Here is a 23,247-nt window from a genome sequence, read left to right on the forward strand (position 1 = left end):
CCAACAAAAAATTTGAATTTTGTCAACGATTACGAGCTGGCAAACAAAAGTTTTAATATTAATTAAAAAGATCGCCAATAAACAACAAACTATATGACAAATAGTTCCCTTGATCTTTACTTACCTTATTATGATTTCTCTTATATGATATACAAAAGCCAAAACACATTGGGTAAACCTTTTAATTGAGTTTTATTATTATTATTAATATGAATTTCAAGTTAAAGTAATTGTTAGCAATTAAAAGGCTTTCTAAATTTGATGTACATATGTAATTATTCATCAAAAACACGTTTGCTCGAACCTTTTGACCCAGTTGTGTGCAATATAATTAACATAAACTATTTTGATCTATAATAAATTTTCTTTTAAAATTTGTGGTTTTGTCAAGTTCAAGAATATCATAAACCTTTCCATTTGATAGTAGTTTCTCTTCTTTTTTTTCTTTTTGGTTTTTTATATAGGTACATACAATCTGTAAAATATAAGCAAAATTCATTTCCTTCTTTTTGTTGTTGTGTATATATGTAAATTACATATAGAGTATATTAGATAGTTGCTAATTAAACATGACTACGCACAGCCTAATTGGATTTGCGTTTGGCCAATTTCACTTCCTTGGCCCACACAATGTTATTGAGAAACTCGCCCAGGACATAGAGCGAGAATGTGAAACCCAGCACGGCGGCAAAGAAGAGTATACGTTGAGGTAATTGCAATACTTCCAATACTGGATATACCCAAACACCTGAATAATGTTTCACAATGTGAATCCATATCAAATAGCTGCCCATAAAGATGGCCAGACCAGTTAGTCCAGTGCTACGTTTAGGATATGCTCGATACGAGGTAAATAGCTCCAGAACAATGAAGACAACAATATTTGTATGCAGCACATGATTCAACCAACTGCAAATGGAAAAAATAAACACATATATTAATAAGAAACGGGAGAAATATTATTACATATTTAAAAGTGAAAGTCTGTCATGAATAATCAAAATGTTGTAATAGATTTGCTTAGATTAGCTGAACTTGCTAGAAATGTGAATAAACATCAACAATTTATTTATTGTTTTATATAGTTTTTCAATATTAGTTGTTGATTTTTTGCGACCTTTTATTGTTAGATGTATGTTTTGCCGGCTCGAGGTCAAATTTTTGGGTGAATAAAACAAAATATAATAGTTTGTTATTCCTTTCCGATATATTTTCAATATTAAGATTAACTTAATTTCATTGAATTTGAATTAAATCCACTGTGACCTCTAACTAATATCCGAATTTTATTTAATCCAGTTGAATAGGAAATATATCGTAGAATATTTAAAAAATGCATTAATTTTTTAAATAGTTTAACACATGATCTAGGTATAGACTTGATTGGGTGAAATAAATTGATCATTTTAGGGGTGAAATTCGGTCTTGCTTTTTAAGTTTTAGGGGTAATATTTTTTCAAAGAGGAAACTTCCCTTATTTTCCCCCAGAGTATTTGGACTTGCCTATAATCTTATCTAGTTTAGGAACAAATTTAATAATCATAAAAAGAGCGGAATTTTGGAAAGAGAAATGGAAAACACAATCATAAAAGATGAAATCTATCCCAAATCCGCTACTGAAAAAGTCTGTAGAATTAATATTTGCAATTTTTTGTATCTAACTTAACTTATTGGCTTTCAAATCTAAACAAAAACCAGTTCCAAGCAACTTGTAAGAGTATCTGTATTAGTTGATTGATAACAAAACTCACCTTGGGAATACGGGATCCAAAATTTTTGGAAAGACCAATTCACGATCGATGGCATATAGGGTCCAGAAGGTAACACCCACATTGAGGGCCACCGGGAAGGCCAATGTGGCCAATAGCCAATCCTTAAATCTGCGTATTGCTGGCGGTCTTTTTGGCGTCAATTCATTGGTGCCAACAAAATCATTGGCCAGCGATACAATATAATACAGAGCCTGAATTATCTGTAAGTGGAAAAACAAGCTGTTTAGATAGGTAGACAGAAATCTGAAGGGTTGATTAACAAGAGTTAAGTGGACTGGAATAAATTACGTTCAAGCCAGTAGACAACAACGATTACGTGTATAGTAACTTGCATAGACAAAGTCTATCTCCAATTACAGGTAGAGAAAAAAAAACAATATTAGATAAATATTACAATGCTGCACTTTCTCCCTTGCTGCCTCTCTCACTCTCTTTCTCTTTCTTACCGCATCCAAAAAAGTTAGATATTTGAATTTTCCTCCAAACGGATGATGCATTGGCTTTGCATTATCATTGATGTTAACAGGAAACTCGACATAGGAATAATCATAAAATATGCCATATGAAAATTGTACGGCTGCTATTAGATGCAAAAGTGTACGCAGTGCCCCAAAGATGCCATTATAAATAGATTTTGAATTCCCCTTTGCTGTTGCTGCTGGTGCTGTGGCCATGTTTGGAATGAGAATTAAAGTTAATTGATTTTTCCCAAAGCGGCCAAGCAAGTGGCAGCCGGGCACTAAATCGAAAAGTTTGTTTCTCTGTTATAATATACGAAGATAGATTGTTTAGTCGAATGCTAAGTTATACAATTTTAAAATTGAATGATTGTTTTTCTTATGCGTAGCTCAGCTGCTGCCGCCGTTAAGTTTGAAATTAAAATGGAAAGAGTAAACTAGAAATTGCGTATCGTCGATGTGAAAAACATCGACAGGTGATAGTTATCGACAGTTTTTCACTCATTGGCTCGGGCAATCGTTTTAATGTAAAAATCGAACCACATAGCGAGTGTCCACTGTCGAACTCGAACAAAGGACTCCAACATCGAACAAAACAGTCAAACATGCAACAAAAGAGTCGAACTCAAAACGCGTGAGCAATGCTCATTGAAACATTAATCGATTTATTTCTCAAATAATCCCATCACTTAGAAGCAACAATTGCGCGCAAATCGTAAGATGGAAAAAATTTAATGTTTATAATGGCACGGAAATTTATTATATTACTGACAACCGATATTTGGATATAAGTAAATATTATGGGAGTGACTAGAATGACACTTCATGGATTATTTGAAAAGAAGCAAATCTGTGCAACGATTTGAGTTTTTGAACTAATATAAGCCCATACTGCTAGCATATTTTTGAAGTCTTATAACGTCGCTGGAAAAGTTTAATATTTTTAAGGAGAAGGTTACTGCAGTGGTGACGGATAATGGCGCAAACATCGTAAATACACTACACATTTGGATCGTAGATTTAGAAAATGGAGCAGTCGTTCTTATTGGCTGCATCTATGTACATCTAAATTCTCTTGTTTTGGAGCTTAAACGCAATGCCTGGGAGGAGATGACTACTGTTTACCACCAACTATATATCATAGCGTTTTTTTAAGGCAGGTGCTGCACTAACGGAAAAGAGGAATAGGTTAACCACTGAGCACCTGCCCGAGCTACTGTTCTAAAATTCAATACTGAAAACCTAATAAAATTTACTATATTTGTCACTTTTTTGCTTGGCCTTATAAAATACTAATTTCTACTTTCTTATACAAATAAAAAAATCATTTGATTAATCGATTAGTTCCACTTTTTTTCGATTAATTTAGCTTTATAATCGCCAACTAAATTTAATAATAAGATTAAATACTCGATTAATGAGTATTTTTTGCCATCACTACACTTACCGCACAAAGAAACGTTAGGAACTTAAATTTGCCAGCAAATGGATGAGATGTTGATGTCGGCAATTGTACATTATTGAAATAATAGACACCATAATTGAATTGTATCACCGCTGTCAGATGCAACAATATTTGTACAGCACGACTGAAACCAGGTGGTGTAGAACCTTTGGTCTTTGATTTGCTTCTTGATTTACTGCTAATGGCCATGACAATGCTTAAATTTTTTGATGTTTAACAACCAAGAGTTTGCTTTGTACTGATTAGCAAGCAAGCTTTCAAATAGCAGAATACACTATAACTCATATGTCAAACATACATACATACATACATATTTGTATTTGATACAGATAAGGTGGCAGAATGCTTATCTTTTGGTGCCAAAGTAGCTTTAGACTTGAGTTCGAGTGTGTATTGGGATAGAAATTAAAAATTAATTCAAAATTACTTCACCCCCCATTCATATCCCTCTTCAGTTTTATGCTGTTAACATCGTGTCAATGATAAATGCCAGGGGTTGGGGGTGTAAGGTTGTAACGGTTTCTATAAATAGCTGGTTTTATCTAATTTCATTGAATATGCACAACTATCGATTACCCAAAGGTCAAGGGTAAATGCCCATAACCCATATTCTTCCCAATTAACGCATTTCGTTTGTATATATTTTTATAGACGGTTTACGTCATATCTAAGAATACTATCACCTTTATTATTTACCACCTGTCATTGTCTGTTTTTGATCTGCGTTTCTTAACCATCATGAAAGTCGTGTAAAAGTTTTCCCAAACCATAAAAAGAAAACTGTATTAACTAGTGGACTTAACTAACTTTTTCAAAATTCTTTCTGTTGATTTTCTCTTTGGTTATAAATTAATTAAACAACCTTTTGATATAGCAAGAAAAAAAATGATAAGCTTTAGGTTTATTGACTAATAAATAAAGGGTCTGTGACGTGTCTTGTTTTACCTAAATAATGAAGTAACTTTTGGTATTTATTTCAGAGACTGGAATCATTTTAAGTTTATATTTGTGAATGATGAAGAAAATACTCAAAGTATTGACTTTACATTCCTTGATTTAAAGACAGTTCAGGGATATCAATACATAAAAAAAAAAAAACTTTATTGCGAGTTCTAAACAATTTTTTTTTAACTTTTCGTACATTTTTAAGTAAAGTTTCAACAATAATCTGTAATTTTTTAAGTAAATATATTTCAAAACAAGTCGATGACTTCCCCCTGGAATATCTTGCAACAAAAAATATTCAAATTAAAATTGTTTATTCCAAAAGTTTCCCGATTATTTTAATTGTTTTTCGTTTTCCTTTAAAAAAAATTTGTATTGATTTCTGCTATTCATTTAATGGGAATAAATAGAGCATTTTGCCCTTTAAAGTATGCAATGGGCTGAAAAGGTATTCGTTATTTGCAATAAATTGATAACTTTTTGTATGTTTGGTAACTAAAACATTGTCTACAAGCACTGATTGCTTTCAGTAATATTTTTTGGCGATAGAATATTTTGAAATTTTATTCCATGTTTCAAAAAGGAATCTCTTATTTCACACTCTCCTTATCTCACCCTCTTCAATTCTTAAATGGCAAAAATATTAAGGAAAAATGCCTTTTAAATCTTTTCATACCTAAACTTTTCTTCCGCATTAATTTATAACTTTCTAATTTTATAATTCTTAGAAGTCGACATTTCAAAAGAAATTTATCAAATTGTTTATAAAGCTGAGATTGAACATTTTCAAGCCTTAACAACTTTTTGCTTTGTTTTATGAAATTTTTATTTTGACGGTTTTATTATTCATTTCAATAGTTGATAAATATCTATTTTTATACCATACACCCATAGGGTGAAATGGTATACATATTAAAGTCGCCAAAATGTATGTAACAGGCAGAAGGAAGCATCTCCGACCCCACAAAGTATATATATTCTTGATCAGGATCAACAACCGAGTCGATCTAGCCATGTCCGTCTGTCCGTCCGTCCGTCTGTCCGTCCGTCTGTCCGTCTGTCCGTCCGTCCGTCCGTCCGTCTGTCCGTATGAACACCTAGATCTCGGAGACTGTAAGAGCTAGAGCCACCAAATTTGGTATGTAGACTCGTGTAGTATGTAGAGTGATCAAGTTTATTTCAAATTTTTGCCACGCCCCTTTCCGCCCCCGCAATTTAAAAAAAGCGTTTATCTCAAAAACTAGTCCAGCTAGAGACACCATATTTGGTATGTATATTCGCTTAGTAAATGCACACATTTTGTATGTATAAAAATTTTGCCGCGCCCTTTTCCGCCCCCGTAATTTGAAAAACTTGATTATCTCCGTATTTTTTTACCTTATGCAATTACACTTGGCACACTCAAATTTAATACTAATATCTAGCAAAATACCAAATTTGATCAAAATCGGACAGAAAACAGTCGAGTTATGCATATAAACGTTTTTCCATAAGGCCGGAGTTGGCCGTTGGCTGGTGGGGGCGCTAGGGTGCTCGTATGATCGAGTGAGCGAGATACTAAGATATGCTTGTAAAAAGCATGTGAAAATGCATTTGTTTAATAATGTTGAAATATTTGCTTTACTGGTGTATGGTATACCTAAGTCGGCGAGACGACTTACTTACTTCATTTAATTATATTTTATTTAATCAAATAATATTTATAAATTTAAATATCTAATACTACTTTGCTTTGCATGCTTCAATGACGAAACAATTAACCATTTTGAACCTCAAATAATTATTTTATTTATACCTCAAATAATAATTTTATATTATTAATAGTCTGCAATAATTTCAAGACCACTGTGCATATGGAGAACCATTGTGAATGTGAGAGAAGCATCCTGTGGAGATATTTATATAGTTTATTCTTTGGTTTCGGCTTCTCCTTCGCTTTCCGCTTCAGATGAATCCAAATTGATTTCAGCCAATTCCTGTTCCTCGGCATCCAAGCTGCAATTGTCTAGCTCGCCAGTTTCCACTTTCGGTGCAGGCCTCATTTCTGATTTGTGCATTGAATCCTCTGTCATGGCACCACCCATTCCGCCCACCTCTTCTTGTGTCCGATGTTGTGTGGGTTCCTGCTCAAACATGGGATTATCGAAGGCACGTTCCCGTACCACTCCGCTCTCTGCATCATAGCTTAGCACAGACAATGGCTCGACACCACTGACGCCCCTTCTGGAGCCGGAATTATCAAGACGATTGAATTGCAATTGTCTACGTAAGCGCAGACCCAAATGATGCCATCTCCAACGTCGCGGATCATGTATCCATTGAGGTATGCGATTCAGATATGGATTCTCGGGCATATAATGGGCCAACATAATTATGGCCACCACACCAACCAAAGCCATACAGAAGAGAATGAGCAGAACTGAGGCGAAACTGACATTTGGATTATGCGGATTTCCAGCGTACTTGAATCTCGATTCAGAGGCATATTTGGCCACTACTTGGCTATCATTATGATGCTCCAGCAGACGTTGCATAAAGTCCACACTTTGGCCATGGAATACGCCCCGATCTGTGATAATTGTCTGTAGAAAGTTGCCAAAATTATCAGAGCCCACATAGTCCACATATACATTCACATTCTCATCATCACTGTACTGATTCAGATAATCTAGAAGACTCTTGCGATCCGCCTCTGGGCAATATGAACTGGGCGTGGTCATGATGGCACCACAAATGAAACAGCACGAGCCATAGGGAAGCACCGGGGATAGGCAATGCGGTGGCTCACATTGCTCCTCGACATTGTGACACACGGGCTCGATCAGACGATCAAAATTCTTATGGCATCCACACAGTTCTCCGCGATAATATTCCACGCGGACATTCTCAGCATTATGGAAGAGCAATTGACCCAAATCTCGGGTTAACAGTTCTTCCAAATACATTTTGGAAATGGAAGAGCCAGCCAAAAATAATTGGCCCATACGCAAATCTTCAATATTTTCCAAGTCAAATGAAAGTGATCCTGTGCCGCGTATAATTACCGGCTCATCATCACAAGGAATACGTTCCAATTCGGGCATGGGACTGGCTAATGGAGAACCACCAGCCACAGCTGACCAAGTGTTGGGATCAAACCATTTTCTAATTGTGGGCGACTGTAAATACGCATGTCCCTCATCACTTTCACACGAGGCATCTTTGTGCCTCTGATCCTGTCCAGCACTCAATTGAATTGTGGCCTCCTCATTCATTAAAATGGCTCCATCAAGGGGCAAAATAAATCCTCCACTTGAAATATTCTGGGGCAAGGACAATACAGCTGGATAATGCTCTGGAAATACCATGACATCCATTTGGCAGGGCTTATAATCCTCCACCCAAAACGATGGCTGATTGAATCCCAAATTTTCTCTATAAAACTTTGTGGCCAAAACTACATTTAAATGAAAACTCAAACAGACAGCAAAGAAACTTAATAATTTCATCATTTTGCTAGCAAAATAAAACTACAACTGAGCTCTGAGTCTCTGATCCACATGGAGTGAGAGAGTGAGATTTAAAGGGGGCGTTTCATCTCACATTTTACAGATAATATTCTGTAAATTGAGAGACTTTCAGCGAAAAACAACAAAAAAAAGACAATCATGAATGCAGAATTATATATTTCATTGTAATTTTATTTTTTTACTTGAGTTTGTCTATTTTAAAAGTGTAGCAAATAATATATCTCTTGCGCTCCATTTGAGCAAAAATTCTTTTCTTGGATCTAGGAATATGTAGAAATGAGTCTTAAAATCAAAATCAAAATTTTCCTCAATCAATTATTTGCTTTCTTAACCACTGCATGAATAAGAAAAACTTGAGATGAGAAAGTAAAAGCCATTATATAGATATCATTATAGGTTTATAGATCTTAGAGATCTTTTGAGACATAAATATGTAAAAATTTAAATGAAACTGTTGACCTTATTTATCCAAATTTTTCTACATACATATATGTATCTTAATAAATAATACATTTTAGCTTGTAAAATTTTAATTGTCTTCTTATTATTTTATCTAAAAATATTTAAAATTTTAAGCTTTAGACTTCATGCAAGACAATGCCTTAATATGTATACTTTAAAAATTAAAAATTAAATTTTAAAAGTTTCTTCTTCATTTTGGATAATATAAAGAAGATATAAAAATTATACTATCCCTATTATCCCAGTGACCTATTTCTATAACCTGTTTCTATTTTGCCCCCTCCATAATTTAATCGAGATCCAGCCCTGGAGGCCTGTTTTTACTTTTGATTCTGAAACCAATTACTTGGCTTCAAATTTTGTGTCTTTTATTCAATAAAAAAGAAACGTAATTGCCATTTTTCAAGTTATACCTTTCAAATATTTCTCTATTAATTTCTAATAAACTGAAAGCAATAAATTCAATTCTTAGCAGACAACCAGAAAATTGAGAAAATTCAAGAACCATGCAAATTTTTTTGTAGTTTAACGAATCGGAAACGAGAAATTTGTAAAACAGAAAAGAAGGAAATATCAGAACATTTAAAAATTATATAAATGAGTAAATTCTTTGATTTACTTGCTTACATAAGATTCATCTGTCATAATGCTAATTACCAAAGGTAATGAAATATTGAAACAATTTGAACAATTTCGAAATGTTTTGTGCCCTGAAACTGAAAAATCTTCTGAATCCAAAGTAAACAAGTTTCTTGCTTTAAATAGTTTGAGCGAAAAGAAATTAATTTTGACAGATTTAACTTCGAAACAATCTCTGATGGAAAAAAAAATAATAAAATTTAATAATGCACTCGATTTTAGATCCACTAAAGTTTATTGACTAATTAGTTTTACAAAAAGTAGTACAAAAATTATTAGTAAACATATATATTATAGAATACTGATTGCGAATTTTAGGCCAACTAGACAATTCTTTTAGCCTGACAACAAAAAAAGTCAACAATTTCTTTTTCAAGATTTTCAATTAGCTTAAATTTTCATTTTTATACAATTAAATGGAATTTTACAGACAGGACAAGGAAAAAAACCTTTTGAACTTAAAAAGTTAACCTTGATACTTCTTTTTTGACAAAATAAAAAAAAAATTATTTTGAATAAAAAAAAAAAGAGTTAATTAATTGACAAATTAAAAAAAATTGCCCTACAATCAAACAAATTTGTTACTGACTTGATGTGAAAATGACAAAAAAAGATATTCAAAGAGCATTTAATATTCCGAATGCCAAATGGCAAATGACTTTCTTAATTATCAATAATCATCCATCCATATGTCGGATATGTTTTTGGAAATTTATTATTTTCTGTTCGAATAAATATTCAACTAATTAATGGCTTCACATTAGACAAACGTGAGGCTATCCCCACAAACATTAAAACATGCATACATATATGAATTATATAATATACATTTATAGAAATCTATATACTTGCAAACATGCCACATATGATTTACATATATCTTTCCAATACATAGATATATATTCACATAGATTGTTTGAATTGTTTTTGCCTTCACAATGCAATTGTTTGCCACGGTGGAAAAGAAGAAAAAAAAAAAGTTTATTTTTATTTTGATTTCGCCTCCGATATAAACAATTTTCTATACGGTAGGCGCTTCGATTTGACGGAAGCCATTGGAATGCCAAACAGACAGACATCGTGACCGAGACCGGATGGTAAATTGTGGAAATAATGCGTGCGATATTCAAACTACATAAAAAGGCAACCAGTGTATGTACACATAATATATATATTTAAGTATATAGTATGTAGATATCGTAGAAAACAAATACACAATGGCCAAGTGCAGATTTATACAGATATGGAAGCACTTTGCTTCTAGCCGAAGATCAAAGAATTAAACCATTAATCAAGGCCAGAACAGGGGCAAGGCCCTTCACTATCACCAGACCTAAGGCAAAGAATTAAAAAATAAACTAAAACTTCTTTGAAATAATCTTTAAGATTGATTCTTTAGGCACGTGTAAACAATCATTCTTATTGATTTTTGTGAGTACATCTTATTCTAATATGTTTAACTGAGCACTTGATATAATAATAACCAAATCCTTGTAAATATTCTCTGATTAGCCTTAAATTTTGATAGTTACTATCTTAGAAAATGTCCTCAAAGGAAATGGTTTATAAACTTGAAAAAGTTATTAAGATCTCTAAATCCTCTTGAATTTCTACTTCAAAAACTAAACTAAACTTATATGCTTAATATAGTAAACAATGAATGAAATTTGTTTTGTTTTGAATGTTTTTGTTGTGGCTAAGAAAAATTTCAATAGACGTGATACAAAAAATACACATCTAAATATATGTGTATATAACTAATTTTCGTCTGTTTCATCTTATAAGAAGTTTTAGTTTTTATAGAAAAATAAATTTGCAAAAACTAAGTTTTATTAGCTCGTAGTAAGTAAGCTAGATTTTGTTAGTATTAGTTCTAATTTACTTTTAAAACAATCTCTTTCGCTTTTCGCTAAATATATTATCATCAAGTAGAAAATGTGGAAAAATCTGTAACCAAAAGAATAAAATTTGAATGCCCACAGTAAAAGAAATACCTTGTAAGAAAAAAACTTATGAATCGGTAGAAATTTATGTATTTATCATTAAATTACCAAAAGCTTACTTATCCTTCCTGCCCAAGGCGAATGATTTTGCTGATGAAATATACGATTTAAGAGAGGTTATCGAAAATCATTTACTAATGTTTTTGGATCTGTTTAATCTATAATTTATAAGAAAAGTTAAAAATAATGAATTTTGAATGACAGAAAGTTAGTAACTAAAAGATTTTATGTTTAGTTTAAACTATTCTGATACAAAATATCAAGATTTTCAGTTCAGTGATTTCATTAAATTTACGAAATTTAAACTTCAAGGCATTTTGGCATTATAAAGTTTTAATGAAATTTAACGACCGATTAAAATTTTGGCTTTAAAGGGATTTATCGAAATTGAACGACCGATTAGTTGCGAGTATAAAGTATAAAATTTATCAAAAATTATTCGAATTACTAACAATCCGGGAGATTCTCCAGACTCCAGACAATTTTTACTTTCAACAAAAGGTTTAAAAAACCAATTTTTTTCAAATTTTTGCATCTATCTCTTGATTATTAGTAGTGTTGTCAAAATCTAGGATAAGTAGTGATAAATTTAAAAATGTCAGATAGCTTTACTCCTTAGAGTATCATTACATGACTCAAATTAAGCCAATTTCTTCGCCAAAGGAACCGCCACTGATATAAAACTGACCAATTTCTGTCTTAAATTGTTTTCAATTTTGTATATCAATTTAGTATTATAAATTGCATTATGAAACAATTGAGATCTGCAAGTCATTAATTATACACTGATTTGTTATCGTTTTTTTGTTTTGTTTTTGGGTATTTTTCCACTTTTCTTTTTGGTAATTGAAAAATCGTAATCGGTGATCAATTTTCATGGAAATTTTAACGATATGTAAATGAGTCGAGTCACAGCTGCTGCTGCTGCCACCGTATGGCATATTTACATTCGCGCCAATAAGATAATCTCTGGCATTCGTCAGAGCCATAAATTTTGATCAAAAAACATACACACAGACTTATAGTATGTATGTATATATGTATGTATGTAGGTGTATATCTTTGTGTTTTTTTTTTTTTTTGGAAGGAGGGCAGTTTCCACAATTGTAGCCAAGAATTTCGCGCACGTCTGAGAAAATAAATATCGGAGGCAAGAAAAATGATTTCCATATGAAATGTGCAACACACTTAAGCAATGACAACAACGAAATGGTTGGAAATGGTTATAAAAATTTGCAATCATATAGAATTGTGTGGGAATGTTGACCCCGGAAAAATGCCATAAAATGAAAAGAAATGGAAAAGGAAAAAACCGAACTTCAGAAAAATAAATAAACAACACATATGGCAGACATAATAATTTGATTTCTTCTTTTTTTTTTTGTCCATGTCATTTTTGATCTACTTTTGCAATCGTTTCCGTCATCTTATAATGACCATGATATATAAATGGCTATAATTGGCATCATTCTGTGGGTTTTTTGAGATTTTGTATTTTATTGTCAACTTACCAACGACCAATAGGCCAGAAAACGTATTTTTTGCGGCAATGTTTCAGGCACCAAGCGGCGATGCAGACTGGTCTTTAATTTATAACTTCGTTGAATTTCAAAATTACTATAATACAGTCCATAGGCAAATTGGCCCAAAGCACACAAATGTATAATTGTCACAAAGACACGAGATTTATAAAGCTCAACTTTGGTCATCTTGCTATATGTGTATACAGAGGAATATATTAATTTTAGTACACATGATTTTAAAAACACAATAATAATATTTTTCCTTTTGGGTTTTTTTTTTTTAGTTTCCCTATCTATATCTAACTTTACACGCTTTCCTAGATATTAAAGGTTTATATGCAGTTTGGATTTTTGAAACCAATGTTCAAAATTTTTAGAAAGGGAAAATAGTAATTTTTTTTGTCAAACTATCGATTAAGCAGTCTACAAATCATTTATTGAAACAAAAAAAGATAAAGTAATACATCAATAACTAACAAGTTTTTCAAGACTACAACTACTTGGGAATTATAACTTAATGAAGTAGAAAAAGGAAATGGGATACAAATCGAAAGTTTTCTTTATGTATTTAAAACAAAAACTCATCAGTAGCAATCATGTACTGACCTTAACATATTTTTTTATATTTCTACAGATTAATGGGGTTTTTGGAACAAAGATGGACAGATGAACCTGGGATCTCATAGTTTTTAAATTCTCTTATTTTTCCGTTTTAAATATAGTGGAGAGGATATAAATTGGACTCGTAAGGCTTCTGAACTTCATTCTAAGTCAAAATATTAAAGAAGCTAACTTCGACTGTGCCAAAGTGTGCTTTATGGGGTCAGAAAGGTCTCCTTGTCTGCGTGACAAACATCTGATCAATTTCATAATACTCTCTGCAAGGGTATAAAAACACAAAAGTATCATTTGGAACATCGTTTAACTGTTGGCCATTGCTCATAGAGTGAGAGAAATAAATTTTTTTTTTTTAATTTACAGAATCAAATTTTCCACTTTCGTCTTTAATTATCTGAATATTATGAACAATTTTATTGGTTAATGTGGCAGACCGTGCGTATACGTTATTATAGACTAACTGATAAAAGCCAACAAAAAGAGTGATTAAAGCTTAATGGCGCAAACCGTATACGCCTGCAAATCTAGGATTGGTAGAGCCTCTTCAGAGTATTAAAAACCGGTTCCTAAAACTTAAAACTTCTTTTCAAAGTCGTTGATCCCCACACATCTCAAAAAAAGGTCAACTGATTAAAAGTCTGGGATTCTTTTATTTCAAAAAAAGGTCAACCGATTGAAAGTCTGGGATTCTTTTATTTCAGAAAAAGATCAAACGATCGGTCTAAAAAGCAATAATTTTCTCTTCAAGATGTGAAAGCAAAACTAAAAGTGAAAATCATAATTGAAATTAATCAAATGTCTAACTTTTTAAGCCTCTCAACTGCTAACTATAATTCTTTATTAATTTAAAATTAAAATATAACAATATAATACATATATTCTATTCTCCCTCAAGTCTTAGCAAAAAGAAACGATTCTAAATTGAATACTCTACGTTGAAAACTTCTGAATGAAATCATTCTAGGACTTCTTACACATGACTCATAAGCTGACAGACCATTTTCTTCTACTTGCACCCAAAAAGCTGTTTCCTTCTGCGTGTTACATATAAATTTTTGTCAACTTATAGCCTCTGGGTTGAAGATTATAAAAAAGAAAAAAAAAACGTTGCGCTAAAAGGTATAAATACTACGTTGCCAAGGTGTCAACTTAAGTGGTTGAAGACGAATGTAAGAGCTAACCACCAACCACCACCTCCGCCCACCGCCACCGCCAACATGCGGTGCTAAGTTTCTTTTAGCAGTTTTCAGTTCAAGTAGAAAACGAGAACAAATTGAAATCAATATTTTCACGCTTGGCATGAATATAAAATGAAATGGAAAAAAACTATTTATGTAAAAAACTAAGCTAACAATTCATAATTAACCCAGAAAAAGAAAATTCTAATGATTTTTTTGTGAGAAATTTCATTACATATGTTAATGGTTTTTTTATGGCTTTTTAAAGCAATTGTAATTGCTTATAATTTCAAACACAGAAACACGAAATCACTCGTCAAATCTTTTCACATACGTAAAAAATTCTTTTAAAAAAGTATTTCAATTCCTTTTTTTTTTTGTTTAATTCGTTTTTATTTCATATGTTTTTGTGTGTGTCTGTGTGTTGCTTTGCTACGACTACGACGAATGGCACAACTGAGCGTATGGATATCTGGAGTAGCACTGTGGGATCTGGAATGTATGTTACTCATACGCCGCATTGGTTTCTCCATTTTTGTGTATTGTACTTGTGCTGTTGCTTCTGTGGTATCGGTCTCTTTTGTTGTTTGCGTTTTCGTTGCGTTATTATGTGCGCATGTCCAGTCATGCAGTTGCGTGTCTAGTCCGGGATGCGGATTCGGTTTTATGCCCCTATACTGTAGGGCACCAGGTCAAAGTCATTTTGGTGTCAATGAATTGGCCAACTAGAAGTATATATCAAAGCCCAATATCTATCTATGACTAGCTAAGTAATTAAATCAACGGTTTTTTATCTTTTTTTTATTTACTTTTAGTATTTTTAGATTAATGCGTCAAACTAAGATAAACTAAAAAGTTAGACAAACAAATTTGTCAGTTTCAAAAAGCGCGCGCACTCATGAGATAAAATGAGTTTAAGCAATTCGTAGTCAAGATATTCATACTTTTGGCACAGTGTATATTTTTATTAACCCCCTATTTTAGGGCCCTTCAGTGATGGATTAAGTTGGAGCGGAACCTGTAGCAATCTTTCTTTAATTAATCAAGTAAAACAAACTAATTTATATATAACATTTGCTCAAATTCAATTTTGGTAATAATTAACTCTTAATATTAACCAATCTGATTCGATTTCACATTAACAACAGAAAATTAGTATCTAAAAAGTTAAGAAAAATTTAGATAACGGTTTTGAATAAAATATTGGTGCAACGTTTTAGTTGTCTGAATCCTAATCAATTTTTAAACAGATTTTACTTTAGATTATTGAAATCTTGGAAAACCAAAACGTTTAGACAAGATTCTGAAGGAAATTTTGATTTCACATAACACAAAAAAAAGAAAAATGGCAGCATAAAAATTAACTTTAAAAGTTATAAGTGCAAAGAAAAATTGTTTTCCATATGTATTTTATCGCACTTTATCTTATTCCAATATGGCTTCAAAAGTAAATTTTAAAAAATGATTTTCAAACCGCTTCTTAAGAAATAAATGTTGTCAAAAAATCATCAAATTATTAATTCTCGAGGTTTTAATGACAATTGGATCTTTATCCAATAAGAAAGTTAGAAAATGGATTAAAAAATTTATAAAATTTGCAAGATTTCAAGTTTTTCAGCTTAGCAAAGGGTACAATGTTTATATTGATAAAACTTCTTTAGGTGGAGCATTTGCTGCTCCCGCTATATGAATAGTCCGGCACTGGCGCCCTTTAAATAGGGTCTGTTTAGTGTGACCAACGCAGCAGGCAACAAAATTTATGTTATAACATCTGTGCTTTTCTTTTGAAATTGAAATAGTTCCTCTAGTCATGTCAAGTATATCAATAAATTAATTCAACAAACACAAAATTTTCGAGTAACTCGAGTGTGGAGAAGCTGGAGTAGAGAAGCCACCATGTCGGTACCATCAAAGATTGCCCTGAGCGTGGCGGTGGCCGTATCCAGTGCCATTATAGGTTATGTTCATTATAAACAATCTGCAGACCGGTAAGTTATTTTGAATTTCGAATTATTTTCATGAACTAAATCATAAAATTGCTTAGACTTAAATTACACGAGGGTGTAATTCGTGACGTTGAGCAGCAACAGAGGCGAAAACATGAGAATACTTATACCTTGCAGCAGCAAATTGACATAACAAAACAATTGAAGGCAAGGGAAGTATCCTCAGCTGGAACAGCCCCAAAAACAACAACAACTACAGCACAGCAAACAGTCGGCACTGAAGAACAAACCACATCAGGCACAAATCTACGTCCCGTAATGGAAAGCACGGGTATTCAGGTGCAAATGTCAGAAGAACAATCGACACATCAGGTACCACCAGCTACAGCAACATGGGATCCGAATGCAAACCAAACCCAAGGCGAAGCTCCACCTAAAAGACAAAATTCGGTTTAGAAGCCATTAGTTTATTAATTAGTTCTAAGATCCCAAGATTAGAAAATTTCTACAGAAGTATTTGCATTGAGGAGAGTTTCCTTAGATCAATACCAAAAGGAAAGAGAGTTGTTGTCTTCATTCTAGCTTAACTCCTCAATGTAGTTCTGTATAGATACTTCTAATGTCTCTTTGGTGCAGTTGACTGAATTAAATTCTATGTAAATAAGTTCTATATGAACCATAATAAAGCCAAAATCATAATGTCTTAAAGCACAAAAAGTGGACAATGAATCCTTGGATATGTTAGGAAATATAGATTATGTCAGAATTAAAAGATACTTTCGATTGTTTATCCAAAGTTCTCTGTTTTTGGTTTTTGTTGTATATAATATTACTCAATTTTTATTATTACGAATGTGTGTATAAGTAATTACAATTCTAATTAGCTTGGGTGTTTTGTACATTGGTGGTGGAACACCCCGAAAATAAAACAAAAACTCAAGAGAATGAAGAAAGTAAAATGAGACAGTTTTAAGAAAATTCACGATATCCTGACGACATTGGTTGTTGTTGTTGTTAGTGTCCTTTCATTCATATGAATTGTCAAATAGTTCAATATCGTCCACCTCCTCCGCCGCCACCCCCGCCGGCGCCTCCTCCACCACCACCACTGTTGCCACCACCAACTTTACGCCGGTCACGATCATTATTACCACCTCGATCATTATTACCACCTCGATCATTATTGCCACCTCGATCATTATTACCACCACGATCATTATTACCGCCACGATCATTATTACCACCTCGATCATAGTCGTCATCTCGACGCCGGCGTGGTGAACGTGTCCTACTGCGGCTACGTCGCCTGGGCGCCGAACGGGAACGAGATCGGGCACGACGTCGACGTGAATACAAATATCTTCGCAATTCCCGGGATATTGGTTTCAAATGCATGAAATTGCAGAATCCGGAACGTGTGCATTCACCCATCTCATATTGCCGGCAGCATGCCTCACGAAAATCAGTAACCGGTGATAGTTCAGAGTATACTGGTCGTCCGCCAAACCAGCGATTATTCAAATCATTTGCCGCCTTCTCTGCATCTGCTTCATTACGGAATTTGATGTATACATTTCCGACCAGATGGTCACCCAAATTATCGCATACGTTCATCTCTTCAATTTCTCCGTACTTGTCCTCACATTCCACAAAAACATCCTCAAAGAAATTGTCATAATGCTCTTGCATCTCCTCATCGGACACATTGGCCACCAGATGTGATCCGTCCGCTGATTTAGCTGAATTTTGCGGATTTACATACAAATTCTGCAGTAAAACTGTTTGCGAAAATGTCGGCTTGTTGTGGATACGACTGCAGCGATCTCCATGACGGCAGGCGCCGATTTTAAAGTAAAATGAGCAGTTTACTCTGTACAAACAAACACACAAGATTAGTTTTAAGCATATTCCAATTTGCAATTGCGCGCCTGATACTTACTTGTCCTTTTCTGTGCCAAAAATGGATGCTAAATACTCGGCCATTGCGGCGGTGCGGTCTTAGCATGAAAATTTATCTGTGTACAAAAACGTGTAGCGCCGTATCCGTGTCTCCGTTTTTGGCAGTAGCAATTATTAGACGAAGTCGTCCAAACTATGTGCTATGCCAGTAAGTGTGTCTAACTGCGCTTTTTGCCAATTTTTGTTTTATAATTTTGCAATTTAATTTTCTTTCAGCTGCCGCACGCAAAAAAAAGCAGCGTCTGGTTGTATTTTTAGGGTTGTCGAAAACTATTCGATTAGTCGATATATACAAGAGAACAAAAGGGAGATATCGATAGCACTTGGGGTACCCTTGCATTGCAGTGGTCGAAAAGCGTTACAAGTTCATTTAAATTCAAGTACTATTTTTTATTGAAAGCAATTGAATTATACATTTATGTTACGATTTTTGAATTGAATCATATACAATATAACTAACGAGACCACCCCCCTTAGCACAATCTTCTAGTGTTAAAACGGGCATAATGCCAGCAATTGAATTTGCAATAAGGTCCATCCATCGATTATTTAGATAGAACAATTCAGCCTCGTCCTTGATCTGAAGTATATTTTCTACGGTAAGTTTAATCGCCTCGACAAAAGCCCAATAAATAGGCAAGGTTTTCATGTTGACAGAGGCGCAAGCTGCCCGTATTTCAGACATTTGCTGACCAATGTTGGCGTCCTTTTTGAAAGTGGTACTCATGATGTGATCCACCATACCACAACAGAAGATATCGTACTCCTTTGCGAATGTGGTATAGAGATCACTCTTGTCATACACGAGGGGTGGTGGTTTGAAAGACAATACTTTGCACATTTTGCCAATAGCCGCCAACTTCCTGATGCAACTATCGGATACAATAGCCACTACATTTTTTCTTAAATGTGGGGTTAACTGCTCTAGCACCTGGGTGATGCCAGTCGACATATCCTCTGCACTTGTTACCTGCAAATAAGTATAAGAAAATTAATTAATATTATCAAGTTCAACACCCACTACAATACTCACAGTCTCATCGGTGTCTTTCTCTTTTGGGAAGGAACTGCGGGCGTAGACAAGTACCCGACTGCCATTGTCCAGGCATGTGCGGTATATCACGAATATCTGAAACCACAAAAATTAACAATTAATATCCAAACAAATATAAAAATAAATATGCACTTACTTTATGTACGTAAGGCTCTGTGTGTTGTAAAATCTCGCTAATATTGAGAGTGTATATGGAGTCCCTCTTCATTTGGGGCTCAGCAAGGAATATGGGATTGAAAAATACACCATCACTTATTAACTTAAGTCTGTCGTTCAGATTATTCATATATTTAGGCAATGCATCATGGCGTATGTTGTTAAATCCTGGAAAAAATGAAAGTTTTGCAATAAAACCTTCATGAATCACGGTGTACTTATCCATCGCGTCGGCTTTCGCTTTTACACTTGCTCGCTTTACCGCCAAAAAATAATATTTAGGCGAGCATTCTGATAGTAAAATACTAAATAACAAATCATGCCGTAAAAATGTTTATTGGGTTATACCGGTTTAGGTGAAAAAGAATCGATTATCGATGTTGTTTCCAGCAACCCTGGCCGGAAACAGCCTTCTTTTTCTGCCAGCCAGCAGCGCATTCGGACGTGTTCCCTTTGTGCTCCGTTGCATATAAATAATAAATTTATAATTTATTAACCATGTCTGAGACATTGCAATTACGTGGAACCCTAATTGGCCACAATGGCTGGGTCACCCAAATCGCTACCAATCCCAAGGATCCCGATACCATTATCTCGGCATCTCGTGGTAAGTTGTGAACTGGCAAAAGAAAAAAAAAACTACTTTTCTAATCCGCTTTAAACTAAAACATCATAAGAGAAAAATGATTAATATCACATATTTTACTAACTTTTGACAGACAAGACCCTGATTGTGTGGAAATTGACCCGCGATGAGGACACCAACTACGGTTATCCCCAGAAGCGTCTCTATGGACACTCTCACTTCATCAGCGATGTTGTTCTCTCATCCGATGGCAACTATGCTCTGTCTGGCTCCTGGGATCAGACTCTGCGTTTGTGGGATTTGGCTGCCGGCAAGACCACTCGCCGCTTCGAGGGACACACCAAGGTGGGATAAGTTTTCAAGTGATATTTAGTCCAGGGACTAAGGTTTGCATTAATCGTATACATATATGATGATTATAAATGGTATTTCAAATGGGACCAAAAGTAAGGTTAGGAGTTAGTATTTAGATTTGGGTCTCAAATACCATTTATACATCAAACAAAAACAAAATTGCGCCTATGCGAGGCAGAATTTCTGGTTGACATCTGTAATTGGAACCGATTTACCGCCCCCAAAGACGTTCTCGTAAGTAGGCAAGAAAATAATCTTATTTACAATTAAGATGTACGAATAAGAATCAAGAATCGAAATGTACACAAATATTAGTCGACTTGGCTAACCACATAATTCTATATATATAGAGGTCGTTTTGCAATTTCTTGTACTAATCGCATTTCTTTTCTAAATTTTTGTAGGATGTTTTGTCGGTTGCCTTCTCGGCCGATAACCGTCAAATTGTCTCCGGTTCTCGGGACAAGACCATCAAGTTGTGGAACACTTTGGCTGAATGCAAGTTCACCATTCAAGAGGATGGACACACCGATTGGGTGTCCTGTGTGCGTTTCTCGCCAAACCACTCCAATCCCATCATTGTTTCCTGTGGCTGGGATCGCACCGTCAAGGTCTGGAACTTGGCCAACTGCAAGTTGAAGAACAACCACCATGGCCACAATGGCTACTTGAACACTGTCACCGTCTCCCCTGACGGTTCCCTGTGCACATCCGGTGGCAAGGACTCCAAGGCTCTGCTGTGGGATCTGAATGACGGCAAGAACTTGTACACTCTGGAGCACAACGACATCATCAATGCCCTGTGCTTCTCGCCCAACCGTTACTGGCTGTGCGTTGCCTATGGTCCATCCATCAAGATCTGGGACTTGGCCTGCAAGAAGACCGTTGAGGAATTGCGCCCCGAGGTTGTTTCACCCACCTCGAAGGCCGATCAGCCACAGTGCTTGTCCCTTGCCTGGTCCACCGATGGCCAGACCCTGTTCGCCGGCTACTCTGACAACACCATCCGTGTGTGGCAAGTGTCTGTATCAGCTCACTAAAGCATTGACTACCATAATTATATTTCTACAAGGATTTACCTTTTTTGGATGGCGCGAAATTGATTTGTTTTAAGTTGAAACAAAATGGGAGAAAATAAATTATAAGCGAGAGTCGTCCTCACAAAAAATATATACTTTTGTCTTTTAATATTGTTAGTATCAATCAAAAACCACGAAAAAACAATCCTTATAAAATCTTATATTGACATTGAAATTTTGAATCCGTGCCTACGAAGTTGTTCCGTCAATATTTAAGATGCTTTGTATTGCGAAAGAATACTTGAATTTATGCAGGAAAATCCTTCAATACTTTTAAATCGTAAGGTTTCTAAACGTTTTTGAGATTGTGGTTGGATTTTGTTATTCAATTGAAATGTACATTCATTTTACAATTATTTGGTTCTGCTTATCGTTTAGAACTGAATGTCTTTGTTATCCTATAATGACCTATTAAATTTAGGCCAGGTTTAAAGATACTCCCGATTTCGCGAAGTTTACATCATATATTATATTTTAGGTTAGTGGTACGAAATTTTCTGACTTGGATATAATTCTGTTGCCAGACTAATAAGATCTATTTTAAATGTTTATTTTGACATGTTATTTATAATTAACTACTAACTTGGGGTTAGCTAGCGCTCTCTTTGTAAGATAGTGGAATATTTTCAGAAGCTGTAAATAAATATTGAGTTTTATGGTAACCGAAAAAATTTAATAATATTCATTATTTCCGTCTTTCATTATTTCGACCTTTTTTAAAGTTAATCAAAACTGGGTTTTGGCCAGCTCAAGATCAATAAATATTACACATTCAGAAGATTTTAAATGTAAACCACAAATGGTGAGCAGGTTGTCTGTATAGCTATTTTAAGAACCACCAAGTTCTATCATCTGCAGACTTCGCTAAAGAATTCACAGTTGTAATGCCATACCATATCTTCAACGCTAAAAGTAGTTGGGAAAAATCTTTTTTTATTTTTAGACTTTAGAAAAAAGTACATGTTTTGAATTTAATCACAATTGGAGCCCCGGACACCTCTATTATCCGGGATGAAACAGAGTTTTTTCATTTGTTAGATTACTTGCGTGTAAATTTAAATTTAAACCTTAAAATTTACATTGCTTAAAGCATTTCTACAAATTTCTAGGTAATTTCGAAAAGTTTTCATAAACTTATTACAACACTTTAAAACTGGAACTCCTAAAAAATGTTTTGCTGTGACCTTTAAAAGAAAAAACAATCTTTAAATTGGTCTTATTTTTGGCCCTCAATTATTTCCAAAGGAAAAACAAATCTTTTTACCCCAAGTTTTAGAGCTTATAATTTAGAATGTCTTGAAATTTTATAATAATCGGTTCAGCCATTGCCGAGAAATCTTGGTCACGGATAGTTTTCAGAAAAACTTTCTTAAAAATATCAACTACTTTACCAACGCCTTAAAACATTGATGTTAAAAACGTTAAAAGTTTAAAAACTGAACTACGACATGGGATACTTTTACAAAAAACCAAATATTTATGATAAAATATACCATTTTTTTTTGCTTTTAATCAAATGAAATAATTAACAGTTCAATTAA

The 23,247-nt window shown here is 34.0% G+C and overlaps 6 protein-coding genes across 8 annotated transcripts; 2 read left to right on the forward strand and 4 right to left on the reverse strand.

Moving 5' to 3' along the window:
• Positions 1-168: 168 nt before the first annotated feature.
• Positions 169-14,928, reverse strand: LOC6642246 (androgen-induced gene 1 protein). 3 transcript variants are annotated; one of them, XM_015178347.3, is made up of 4 exons: positions 14,907-14,928; positions 12,765-12,966; positions 1,752-1,972; positions 169-909 (listed from the first exon to the last, which is right to left on the reverse strand). In XM_015178347.3, exons 2-4 carry the CDS (start codon positions 12,960-12,962, stop codon positions 585-587), a joined length of 744 nt encoding a protein of 247 aa, XP_015033833.1. In that variant the 5' UTR covers positions 12,963-12,966; positions 14,907-14,928; the 3' UTR covers positions 169-584. The 3 variants fall into 3 exon arrangements, with proteins under 3 accessions (XP_015033833.1, XP_015033834.1, XP_002065152.1); XM_015178348.3 differs by lacking the exons at positions 12,765-12,966; positions 14,907-14,928 and adding an exon at positions 3,678-3,915; XM_002065116.4 differs by lacking the exons at positions 12,765-12,966; positions 14,907-14,928 and adding an exon at positions 2,219-2,652.
• On the reverse strand, positions 6,419-8,138 carry LOC6642247 (protein amnionless). The gene has a single exon (XM_002065117.3). The coding sequence runs from the start codon at positions 8,129-8,131 to the stop codon at positions 6,548-6,550; it is 1,584 nt and encodes a 527-aa protein (XP_002065153.1). The 5' UTR covers positions 8,132-8,138; the 3' UTR covers positions 6,419-6,547.
• A 1,389-nt stretch (positions 14,929-16,317) lies between the features above and the next one.
• Positions 16,318-17,235, forward strand: LOC6642248. Its single transcript, XM_002065118.4, has 2 exons — positions 16,318-16,560; positions 16,617-17,235. The coding sequence occupies exons 1-2, from the start codon at positions 16,469-16,471 to the stop codon at positions 16,972-16,974; spliced, it is 450 nt and encodes a 149-aa protein (XP_002065154.1). The 5' UTR covers positions 16,318-16,468; the 3' UTR covers positions 16,975-17,235.
• Positions 17,236-17,329: 94 nt separating this feature from the next.
• On the reverse strand, positions 17,330-18,720 carry LOC6642767 (splicing factor U2af 38 kDa subunit). The gene is made up of 2 exons (XM_023175767.2): positions 18,458-18,720; positions 17,330-18,388 (listed from the first exon to the last, which is right to left on the reverse strand). The coding sequence occupies exons 1-2, from the start codon at positions 18,499-18,501 to the stop codon at positions 17,569-17,571; spliced, it is 864 nt and encodes a 287-aa protein (XP_023031535.1). The 5' UTR covers positions 18,502-18,720; the 3' UTR covers positions 17,330-17,568.
• A 122-nt stretch (positions 18,721-18,842) lies between these two features.
• LOC111518554 lies at positions 18,843-19,960 on the reverse strand. Its single transcript, XM_023175706.2, has 3 exons — positions 19,668-19,960; positions 19,511-19,606; positions 18,843-19,447 (listed from the first exon to the last, which is right to left on the reverse strand). Exons 1-3 carry the CDS (start codon positions 19,911-19,913, stop codon positions 18,899-18,901), a joined length of 891 nt encoding a protein of 296 aa, XP_023031474.2. The 5' UTR covers positions 19,914-19,960; the 3' UTR covers positions 18,843-18,898.
• A 137-nt stretch (positions 19,961-20,097) lies between these two features.
• Positions 20,098-21,797, forward strand: LOC6642769 (guanine nucleotide-binding protein subunit beta-like protein). Its single transcript, XM_002065121.3, has 3 exons — positions 20,098-20,294; positions 20,407-20,618; positions 21,032-21,797. Exons 1-3 carry the CDS (start codon positions 20,186-20,188, stop codon positions 21,665-21,667), a joined length of 957 nt encoding a protein of 318 aa, XP_002065157.1. The 5' UTR covers positions 20,098-20,185; the 3' UTR covers positions 21,668-21,797.
• The last annotated feature ends 1,450 nt before the right edge of the window (positions 21,798-23,247 follow it).

The sequence above is a fragment of the Drosophila willistoni genome, assembly GCF_018902025.1.
Source record: "Drosophila willistoni isolate 14030-0811.24 chromosome 2R unlocalized genomic scaffold, UCI_dwil_1.1 Seg167, whole genome shotgun sequence".
NCBI classification, from domain to species: Eukaryota; Metazoa; Arthropoda; class Insecta; order Diptera; family Drosophilidae; genus Drosophila; species Drosophila willistoni.